General features: G+C 33.1%; 1 protein-coding gene across 1 annotated transcript in view; it reads right to left on the bottom strand.

Annotated features, from left to right (window-relative positions):
* The window catches only part of lds (transcription termination factor lodestar), a 40921-nt gene extending 30300 nt beyond the window's left edge, over window positions 1-10621 (bottom strand). The window contains exons 1-2 of the mRNA XM_072534948.1: window positions 10210-10621; window positions 8924-9796 (exon numbers count right to left, since the gene is read on the bottom strand). Of these exons, the coding sequence (XP_072391049.1) occupies window positions 8924-9796; window positions 10210-10478 (1142 nt within the window). The 5' untranslated portion in view covers window positions 10479-10621. The remainder of the gene's footprint in view (window positions 1-8923; window positions 9797-10209) is intronic.
* Window positions 10622-12468: the final 1847 nt, after the last annotated feature.

Genomic DNA, 12468 nt, shown 5'->3' with positions numbered 1-12468 from the left:
TCCTCGGGAAGAAGAGAAAACTGAAGAAAGGCGTCATTAAGAAGAGGCTGACGAAAAACGACTAGAAGAAAAAGAAAAACGTCGACAAGAAGCTGAAGAGAAACGTCGTAAGAAAGAATAGGAAGCTGAAGAGAGACGTCGTCAAGAAGAAAAACAGGCTGGCGAAAAACGGCAAGAAGAAAAAGAAAAACGTTGAGAAGAAGCTGAAGAGAAACGTCGTCGGGAAGACAGAGAGTAGTTGCTCATGAGTCTTTACTCAAAAATAAAGGCCTCAAAAGTGAGTAAAGAAAATATGAAAAGACAAATCGAAGAGACAAAAAAAGATATAAAAAGAGAAATCGTCCGGGCAAAAGAAGATATGAAGAGATATCGAAGAGACAAAAGAAGACATGATTAAAGAAGTTAAAGTAACAAGAGATCTAGTAGAGAACAGACATGATGAGACAACGAGAACCCTGAAATTGTCCGCCTAGAAATGGAAAACACCAAGCAACTGATAGTTGAAAGTAAAGCAGAAGTGGTTTGTTCCCCTGTCAACTGAATAATTAAGCCTCCTACATTTGACAGCGAGACCTCCTCGCCAGTGTACAGAAGACAATAGAAGCCGCTGCAGAAAATAATGGATGGACGTATAAGCAGAAGGCAATAGTTCTCGTGTTAGCACTTCGAAGAACGACTTCCAAAACATTCCAGAGGACGTACAAAAGAACTATGAGATCATCTTATCGGCTCTAGAACGTCAGCCAATATTTGAAGTAAGTATAGCAGAGTCAACTAAAAGTACGTATCTAAGGCTCCAACAATTCTGTGCAAGGATACTGAGCGTAGAATAAAGGATGCCGCGTAATATACCGAGTAGAAAAGATGGCACGAAAGACCCGAAGCCCTAGAAGAGTTCCCACACCAATTTACCATTTAATGTTTCCTTGATAGCCTGCGCGATGTAGATCTCCAGCAGACATTACGACTAGAAAGACGATAGGAGAACGATACCAAATATTGAAGGACGCTATTGTCGCAGCATTGCGACAGCCGGCGCTGGACGTGACAACATGCGGGACGTCGGTGACTGAGGAGGCGGGCCCCTGTTATACTATCAGCTACAGCCCAACGACAAGAACAACCACAAGCGAGTCAAACAATATCAAGAGTGTAACCAACTCGCTGAAGGTGCTGCGCTGGAACATCAGCCGGTGCACACCCAAGCGCTATCGACAAAATCTATATGCCGAATTTTGCAGGGAGTACCCAGAAATTCAAGTATCTGAACAACGAGTTGTAGATCAATACCGGGTAATTATAAGAAACAATCTTATCCCGGAAACTAGACGCAATACCATCAGAAGCGAAGTCGAACGGGAGATAAATAATAAAGCGGTAAGCGTGGATCAAGTCCCTAATGAAATACATGAGCAGATTCCTGAGCTTGCCATACAAGAAACTCAATCTGTTAATACACAATAGGAGAACACCAAGTTACGCGATATGCTGGTTAGCGAAATGGCACAAGCTGTAGTAGGCACAATAGTTTAATGGAACAAACCCACTTAGCAGGCCACCGCTACCAAAAATAAACTCTTTTAAGAAACTAGGTGAGCTGTCACAAATTATAAATCCTGAAGTCCTATCCAATTACGTCGCAGAAACCCATACGCTGGAATATTTGCACATGCTTATTTACAGCGCAGCAACAGCAACAGCTAATATAATGGGAATAACGATCAGAACACGACAGGGTACCAATGTCGGAAGGGCAGATAACAGAGTTGCACCCTGGGAAAAACAAGTTCTAAACAAGATGAATTTATTGCGTAGGGATGTTGGTCAAATCACAAATATGTACGAGGAACAACAAGTAGAAAAGTCATCAGAAGAACTGAAGAAATAATGACACCCCAAGACGCTGCAAGACACTCGCACTACAAGACACTCCCAATATGATCCAGAAAACAGCAAAGCCCAACAGTGCTTGAATACATTAAAACAAAACTCTCCGTTTATTCAGGACCGCTAAGGAGGTACAAAATCAGTAACAGCCGGAAATGCAACAATGCGCTTTTTGAGTATGCCGAGAAGACATTTTATCGGAAACTGAATTCCATTGTAGAACGTGCCAATAAATCATACTCGAGCCAAGAAGAAATTCAGGAGTTTTGAGGGAAATCAACTTTTCACACCAGCTGTTCTTAACACCAATGCTGGATGGATAGAAGATACAACTCACAACTTTCAACACTACCGTACTACTCTTTATGAACCCTTCACCACAAAAAAGTCTCCAATATCATCAAAGAGTTTCATAATTGGAAATTTCCTGGACCCGACTGAGTTCAAAACTTCTGGCTTAAGAAGTTCTGGAGTGCTCACGAGTGCTTATCTACATTAATTAATCATTTTATTTCTAATCCGAGGAAATACCATCATTCCTAACTCAGGAAATAACTTATTTAATACCGAAGGATCAAATACCCAGCCAAGTATCGCCCAACTACTTGTCTTCCAACTTTGTATAAATAGGTCACATCTTGTGTAGCTCAGCGTATCTACCAACACTGCGCTCTAAACAATATCATGGGAACCTCAACAGAAAGTATACGCTAAGGGTTCCAACGGCTGCAAAAAACAACTTATTATCGACTCAGTCTTTTCTAACCAGGCATACACCAAAAAATGGAACCTCTTTACTGCCTTTATTGACTACAAGAAAGCATTTGACCCAGTGCCGCATAAATGACTTGTAGATATATTAAGAATATATATAAAGTCGATGTGACGATGTCCACAATGACCTTTTTAAGGCATATAATGACAGGCTAGAAGACTACAATTCACCTCCAAATATCTGGTGACAATAATATTGAAATGGAAAATATCCCAATTAACCGTAACCTATTCCAAGGAGACTCGTTGAGTTCATTGTGGTTCTGTCTAGCGATGAACCCACTATCCTAGCTATTGAACTCCACTGACTCAGGTTTTATAATTAAAAGCAACAATAATGTAGTGGCGAAGCTTAATTATCTGTTGTATATGGATGATTTGAAACTATTGATGATATGATGATTAATTGCTTCCACTCAAAACCACTTAGATCAGATTTTAAAAACTGTAGAAACATTCTCTAATGATATTAGCATGCACTTCGGCCTAGACAAGTGTCGACAACATCGAGACTATGAGTGAAAATGGCATGTAAAAATATCTAGGAGTAAAACAAGCGCCGAAAATTGACCATAAACAAATGAAAATCGAATTAACTTCAGAGTTCATAAAAAGGGTAAAACAGCTGCTCCGTTCACATCTTAATAGTAAAAATTTGTTGAAGGCACTAAACACCTACGCACTTTCCGCGCTTAGCTATTCATTTGGTATTATTAATTGGACTAAAACTGATATAGAAACTCTTCAGCGAAAAGTACGAACACACCTCACAAAGTAGATCCATCCTCGAAGTGCAATAGAAAGAACGACATTACCGCGGTATTTAGGATTACGAAGACTTATGGATATAACATAAGTGAGCAATTAGAAAAACAGATTACTAATTTATGAACTTCATTACTTACCATTCAGGATCAGATTATACCAACCAAAAATTACCTGAAATATATCGTCAAGCACCCTCAGGTCGAATACGACAAATTTGGATGGATGCCGATTTGGATGTCAAGTAAAAAAAACATCTAACATCTTACCGGGGGCTGTCAGGCATTTGCTGCAACTGAATATACGGAATGGCATGACCCAGTAGGGAATATCCTTCATCACGAGATAGCTTCCAAACTGGGACTAATCCAAACAAACCATCTTCCATATTACCAGTAGGTTCCTGAGAGTATGCTTGAGAATGACCACTACAAGCTATACTGAGATTGCACTGTGTTCACAGACCAAACTGTAGCACATAATAGACCAGATCTCGTACTAGTTAATAAACTAACGAGACAAACAACACTAATCGATGTAGCGATACAACAATAATCTGCGTGTTAAATACAACGAAAAGATCGCCAAGTACAGAGATCTGGAAATACAAATAAGGAGACAATGGAGAATGGAAAGTGCCCAGACGATACCTATTATTCATTCTACTACTAGAGTCATTCTGAGGAACCTCCTAGAAAACATCAAAAAGCTGGGTCTATGAAGAAGAAGGTCCAGGCCCAGATGGTCCAACGATGATCGCCAACATTCGTCACGGATTGGCACATCAAGAAGAACCAAATATGTAAATAAATAGAAGAAAGTATCTATCTATATAAAAGTCTAGGACGACAAGTTACACTGTTTGTCCGGCAGGGCAACTATGCCACCAAGGAAATAAATCTAAACTACCAACTGACATTTCAGTCTACTGAGTCATATTTTGTTCTTGAAACGATATGTTTAATTAATAATATTAATTACATATTAATATAATTAACACGATTAATTTTTCGCAAAATTGCCAAAAATAGTGGTTGCTATAATTTTAAGATAATATTTAATAAACAAAATCATTTAAAGCTTTATGTTAATTTAGATTTAAACACCTAGCGCCAGCTAGGAAAGAAGTCTGAACTACCAACTGACATGAATAAACTTATCTATCTTATACTATAAAATATGTACTTGCCAAATAAAGGACTGAATAAGAAGTTATCTGGAAGATAAATTGTGTTTATTTTGTTGTAGGTTATCGCGAAATCAAAAATATAACCTATATATTGTTGTTTATTGTGGGTGAGAGACATGGATCCGGTATAAGAAAATTTAATAAAATCGAAATAATAGGATTTTTAGAGTGTAAGAGGCATTTTCGTCTTTGACGACTGGAGCAATTAGCGAGTTTTTTCCATTTTTTGGGCTTGGGATCCAAAGTTCGCAGGTTTACGCAGCTAATTCCCTTTTAGGATCTTCATTTAGACCCTTGATGACTAATTTATATGTATTTCAAAAAGTACATAAGAGGGTGTTGTGGGGTCTAGGTTTTCGGGGTCGATCAAAACAGATTTTCGGTTTGAATATCGAATTATTCATTTTCTTCCTTCTATAACTATCGCTGGACATGAGAGAAATTATTATACCCGCCTTTAATAACAAAAAAAATTATAGACTATTTCTTAATTTTTTTTTTCAAATTCCTGCACTCATGTTTTTTGCCGCCTAAAGGCTAGCGTTAGCTTTGTAGTGGGTAAAGGGCTTTAAAATTCCAGTTCTGATTGCCTAAACGGTAGGCCTGTGCAAATGTACTAATCATTAACTGATTGAATATATGAAAAAAAATGAGCCTTAAGGCCACTGCGCTTCTATGTTTGTGAAGCAATAAGAGATTAAAAAAAAATGATTCTAAAGACTTTAGTGCACAGGGTGTAAAAAATATGGTTAGGTTATTTCAGTTTGCACTTCAACACTTTTACCAAACAAAAATAAATGTAACTCAACCCATCACCTCAATGAGTATCAACCAGCGAAACAGAACCGGAGGTTATTTTGACGTGACAACGTCTTAAATTAGGTTGTGGCTCGGAGTCATTTAAGAAAAAGTGTAACGCCCGCTCACGTCTGTTACAGTGAGTCGCCGAACGAGAGAGAGGCCCGCCGGACCGGCGAATGCCTTGCGTCTCTCTCCCACTCAAACATGATCGGTCCGCTGCGCGCGGCACTAGAGAATTAGGCGCGTTGAATCGCTAAAGTTGAAAATCGTTGAAAGTATCGTCAGCTGTGTCTGTAGTGAAAATGTGGAGTGCTTAGATTCGTCATTTACAACAACTACAACAATAAAGGTAAATAATTGTACACTAATATTTCATTATCGTAAACTATGATTGATTGATTAATTGTTAGATTGACACAAAAGTTGAGAAACTGAGTTTATAGGTTATGTCATACTATTGACAAATGTTGATAGTGTTAAGTAAATTATTAGTTTAAATTACTCTGCAATCAATCGTAATTCAGTCGATTGAGAAGAAACAGCGCGTATTGCTAGTCAAACATTTAAAATAACAAATTATAACTTCTAACCTGTCAAAACAGGGCGACCAAACAAACGAACTAAACCGACCAATCACCACGCGCGGAGTTAGAATTTAACTGTGTTTAGCAAGAATTTCAAATTCCAATTTTAGTAAATGTTTTAATTTTCAACTTTACCATTTACATTTACAAATTTTAATTAATTTCAAATTTATTTAGCAAAAATTTGAACCTTCGATCTGAATAAGTGTTTTGATTTTCAAATTGATTCTTTAAAATTAAAAATATTAAAATATATATAATCAGAAGTGAACGTCACATAACATTATCTGTACTTATTATTATTTAATATGTCGGCAAATACATGTGACCATACTTGGTAGACACAATTGGAAATAGTAATTTTTTATAACTGAAAAAAATAAATATATAAAATACTGGTAGCAAACAATAACTTCAATGATCGATATCTCCGCAACTAATTGATATATCGAAAAAATTTTCAAATAAATTTTGTAGAAAATAATAAGATCAATAATATAATATAAAATAAATAATATATAAAATAATATATAAAAATATAATATATAAAATATAAATAATATATAAAATACCTAATAAATTGGTAATGCAATTCTTATTTTCATTCAATTCCTTGTTCCTATTGTGCAATTTAATAATATTCATATCAATAAATATTCTACCGAGAAAAAGACGTTGTCACGTAAAATCTTCGCCCGTAAAACCGACTTTACAGGCAACCGATTTTTTTGGCATTAATAAAATTGTAGACTAGTAATTTATGAAAATCAATATTAAAGATATGCTAAAAAATTTTATGTCACAATGCTTATTGAAAATAAACCGGCAACATTTGAAGTCGATTCTGCAGCAGGATTTAAACTCATCTCAGAATCAAAATTTAAAGAACTAAATCTTCATTTACCACTTCAAAATTCAGATATTACGTTTAAATCATATAAAAAAAAGTATTTTATCCTCAGCAAGAACATCAATACAATATGAAAATTAAATTTTACCATAGAAATTGTAGTTCTCAATGAATTAGACTCCTTATTAGGGCGTGTATGGATAAGACATTTAAACATTACCTTTAAGATATCGATAATTCAATAGGACTCGACAACTTAACAATATACTGGCTAATCAAGAAGAATATGTTCAAATATATTCAGACATATTTGAATAAACAATTGGACTAATATCAAATTTTAAAGTAAATTTGCAACTATGTAAAAATGCCAAGCCAATACTTTAGAGAGAGGTGAAAAGAAACTTAACAGCTTAGATGCTCAAGGAATTATATCTAAAGTGAACGATAGTGATAGGGGTTGAACTCAATATCAAACTCACATCAAATCAATAACAATTAATATCAAATCAATATCAAATCAACATCAAATCAATATCAAATCAATACCAAATGAATATCAAATGAATATCAAATCAATACGAAATGAATATCAAATGAATATCAAATCAATACCAAATGAATATCAAATCAATATCAAATCAATTCAATATAAAATCAATACCACATCAATATCAATCAATACCAAATGAATATCAAATCAATATGAAATCAATATCAAATCAATATTAGATAAATATCAAACCAATATCAAATCAATATCAAATCAATAATAAATCAATATCAAATCAACATTAGATAAATATCAAACCAATATCAAATAAATATCAAATCAATAATAAATCAATATCAAATCAATATAAATCATGATGGGCTGAAATCAAAGTTCTTCTGTTAGAGATATGTTCTGTTCATGGATATCCTCAAGTAAGGCTATCATTTAACACTACAATTTTTGAAAGTGATCAATTTAAAAAAAATTCAAAAATCCATGATATTTTTCAAAAGTTTGTCTTTGGGTTTGTTCAAACCCTGTCAATGAAAATGTACCTAGATAGAACATGATAATCAACTGGTACCCATTAATGAACCTGCTGCTGAAGAATGTATTGCTCTTAAAAATTTACCACAGCAGCCATCTATAGCTAAATGTTTTCAATTAAGAAGATCTGAAAGAATTCAATGTCCCAATTCAAGATTTCAGAATTACATTATTTAATTCTTTTGTTTTTTTATGTTCAAAATAATGTGAGAGACTAGAATATTATCCTTTATTATAGGATCACTCTGGAATGTTTATATGTTTTGTTATGTCATATGAACATGTCAATACTGGTAACAGCTGTCCTATAATCATATAAAAATCATCTAACTATTTTATAAAAAGATACAATAGCTGGCGACAAAACTACTAACATCCCCTATTTGTAAGTCATTACATATCCTCCACTAATTACATTTTTTTGCAATAACTATACTACCACCATGATTGTACCAAACCAGGTATACCAAAAATCAAAACTAGCATACCAAAAATTAGCTGGTTTTTGGTTTTGGCCAAATGATCTTGGTTTTATGAAAATATGAAGATTTTCTTATAAATTCTTAGTATGAACAATTTTGTATAAACTTTCTTTGATTTAATTGTTCTGCTGCTATTTTCTTGTTTCCTCCTAATACAATTTACTATTTTTATTAGGAATAAGCCACAATTTAACTTTAAAATTTTAGCCACAATTTAACTTTAAAAATAAGTTTATTCGATATTTTATTTGTTTTGTATTTTGAGAAAGAGTTCAGAAGTGGGAATCCAAATGTCAAATAAAGATTTTGTATATTGAGAAAGATTTCTGAAGTAGAAATTGAAATGTCAAATAAACTGTTTTGTATTTTGAGAATGATTTCTGAAGTAGAAATCGAAACATCAGATACTTATTTTAAAGTAAAATTTTGGCTTATTCCCAATAAAAATAGTAAACTGCATTTATTTGCTTGTATGTTTACTAATAATTTAGAAGACAATCCTTATAATTATAGAAAAGTTAAAATTTTAATGCTAAAAATAAAAATTACCTAGGCTCAACAGTTTCTTTCTTATCTTGTTTTAAAATCCTTGGAGTATCAATTGATCTGTTTAGTAACCTTTTGCCTGTCTCCTTATTAATGGGAGTATTGCAGAATGTTGGTGCATCAATAAAAGTGCTACAAAGTAATTGTCTGCCCTTAAAATCATGTGATATTCTAGTTTTGTCCAATTTTACAGGACTCATGGTTGTCTTTTGAGATACAGACAATCTTTCTAACAGGACAGATGTTTTAATAGTTTCTTCATTATGAACTGCATCTAAATATGGTGAAGTAAAATTATTTTTGGATGAATTTTTGTCCAAAACGTTCTTAGGTGTTCTGTTTTTTTCAGATCTAGAAGATGTATTTACTAAATCTTTTTCGCAAGTGTCTATTTCAGAATCAGAACTATGTGCTATTTGATTTTTGGGAACTATTCTGTGTAAGGACATATTCTTCTCAATCTCTCTAAATATTTCGTTTTCAGAATCAGAACTGATTACATTCATTTTTAATGAATAACTTTTTTCTGAAACATTTTCAAGGATGTCAGATTTTTCTGATCTAGAAGACATATTACCTGCACCTTTTTCAGGTGTATCTACTTCAGAATCAGAACTCATAATGTATTTTCTTTTAGTTAATGGAACTCTGTGCACATCTTCATCTGAATCTGAACTTGATATAATACATTTTTTCATATTTTTATTTTTGTTATTATTTTTTGACTCTTTTTCTGTCAAAGACTCGTTTAGTTTTCTTTGACCAAGTGAAGGAAAAATATCTGTTCTAATTTTAATTTTAGGTAAATCATATTCTTCTTCTGAATCATCCATAGTCACTTGTGATTGATTTAGTGTTATAGAAGAATTTTGTAGCCTAGAAAAGAATAATTATTTGATTACAAATAAAGAGACATTTAAGTAATTTCAGTATTCTGAGATGTGTATTTTTTAGGATTAAATTTTTGATGAATTTTAAAGTTTCTGTTGTGGACAGAAAAAATATTCAATTAAGAACTCTTAGTATTGATATTTCACAAATTTACTAAGTATAATAACTTAGAAATCTTACTGTGATGAGAAAATATATTTAATAAAGATACAAAAACAAATGTTGATATTTAAGAATACATCATTGAACCATAGTAAAAGTAAAGGTTTTTAAAATTAAAGATTCTCAAAATTCAGGAACTTGCAAACAGGATATTTGAATGGTGGATAAATGTATATGTAAATGGATATGTATGTATATGTAAATGAATATTCACCAATATCTCATTCAATATTTACCTTTTAGTTTTACTGTAGTTGTTTTTGTTTTCTTTTTTATTACTATATTTTTCTGTTAAGCTTCTACCCCTGCAAGTAATAGTCACACTCTCAGTAGAATTTGAAGTACTTTCTTTTTCAGCAGAAGTACCTGAATGAGCAGACTTTGCTATACCTTCATCTTCAGAATCAGAAATAATGCTCTTTAAAAAAGTGCTTCTAGAATATTCGTCACTGTCAGAAATAATGTCCTCTTCATTATCACTTGATGTTAAATTTTGGTATGCCATGTCAGTTTGTAATTTATAATTTTTTACTATAACATCCACAAAAACTTAACACATGTAAGTTTGTAAAAACCTAAAAACCGTTGGCTTATTATTAAATTTCAATTTATATCGCGGAGACAGAATCAAAGAACACATATATTGACATCTGTCAATAATATGTCAGTGTCTTCTTCTTTTATTCATATATCTGGCCTTAGCTGCCAAAGCTATTCGACTAAGATATTTGTATACGGATTTTTCGTCTAGCACAGGAATTGCATGGAAATAGCCCGTGGGCATGCGCAGTTCCATGATCTGTCTTGCATGGCTCTTGCCTAGCATGAAAATAGCATAATGTAAAACTGTCTTTATGCAAGAGCCGTTCATAGGCTGTAACTCAATGACGTATAATATATAGACTAAGCAGTCCCGTCCCGTTTGCCCGTATTCTCGCTATATAATCGGGTGTCCTCTTAAGGCAGCTTTACATCTAGGCTATGCAAGTCTCATGCTATGCAAGTCCGTCTTGCATGGCACATCTCTTGCCTAGCTTGACCTTTTTACATCAGAGATATTTCTGTGCAATTTTAGATCCCACTTTCATTGTTGCCAACAGAGAAAATATTTATCAATTTGAGGTTATTTTATTTTAAATAAATATAATTAATTTTAAAATAAATAATATAATAAATAAATATACACTATTTATGGTTATTAAAAGGGTGAAGGATGTCAACCAAAGAAAAGAAAACATTGTTATTGTTGAATATTGCTGTTGTAGCAACAATCATGAAAAATAATAAAAAAAGAAAACCTAGAAAATGCTGGGTCAAACCTTGGTTGAATGCAGGACTGGGAAATTTGAAGTTGCCCCAAGAGTTCTTGGATGCTAGAGACCTTCAAAGTTTTAAAAACTTTCTTCGAATGAACGAGTCCACTATCCTTAAGCTCCTGGAAAAAATTAATCCCTTAATTCAGAAAAGAGATACCAATTTTCGCCAGTGCATTCCATCAAGGACAAAATTAATTATAACTTTAAGGTATCTGGCAACTGGTGAAACGTTTCGATCTCTAATGTACAATTTTAGAGTATCAGAATTAGCTATATCTCAATTTATTCCCATTGTGTGTAGGGCAATTTATGATATACGCTAAAGATAGAGATAAGGTTATGTTTTATTCTGTAATCTATTACAAATTGTTATGTTGGCAACATGAATTTTAACGATAAATTGCAAGAAAATAGCATGAAAAATAGAACATGTTCTAATTTTTCGTCTAGCACAGGAATTGCATGGAAATAGCCCGTGGGCATGCGCAGTTCCATGATCTGTCTTGCATGGCTCTTGCCTAGCATGAAAATAGCATAATGTAAAACTGTCTTTAGACTAGGGAATTCTACTCGTCAAGTAGAATGTTGACGAATAGAATGGACCGTGGAAGTGTGACGTCACAACTGTCAATTACTTTCCAAACAAAAGTTGAAATGTCCAATCCATCGAGTTAGAATCTATGGAGAGGGCATCACGTGACTAAAAACGACCTCACTTCGGCCATATTGTTTTGCCACTTTTGACAGATCGTATATGTTTATTTACTTTTGTTATTTTTCGAATATTTTTAGTTTTATAATACTTTTATAGAAACTGTAATAATATATTGTGATAGTGTATAATAATGGTTTCTTGTTCTCAACGTAGTTGCAGTGGCAGAAGCAATATTAATAAAAAATCTTCAGGAATAACGTTCTACAGGTTAGTATACAAATATGTAAACAAAGGAATGGCCCGTACTTCAGAGAATAAATTAAGAGTATTTGACTGTATTAATTTATCTTTATGTATAATATATCGTGTTTTTTGTGTTTACCGCGGGATAAATAAATCATAGTTTATTAAAAATGTATTGCACTTTGTAGATTATGATTAAATCTCCTGAATAACTACTCATATTTTTATAGTAGTTTTAATATTATTGAGTCCGGCCATGATCCCACCGCCATATTGGTTTC

Source organism: Diabrotica undecimpunctata, chromosome 6 (assembly GCF_040954645.1).
Source record: "Diabrotica undecimpunctata isolate CICGRU chromosome 6, icDiaUnde3, whole genome shotgun sequence".
In the NCBI taxonomy this organism is placed as follows: domain Eukaryota; kingdom Metazoa; phylum Arthropoda; class Insecta; order Coleoptera; family Chrysomelidae; genus Diabrotica; species Diabrotica undecimpunctata.
This window is presented reverse-complemented; position numbering and strand designations above follow the sequence as displayed.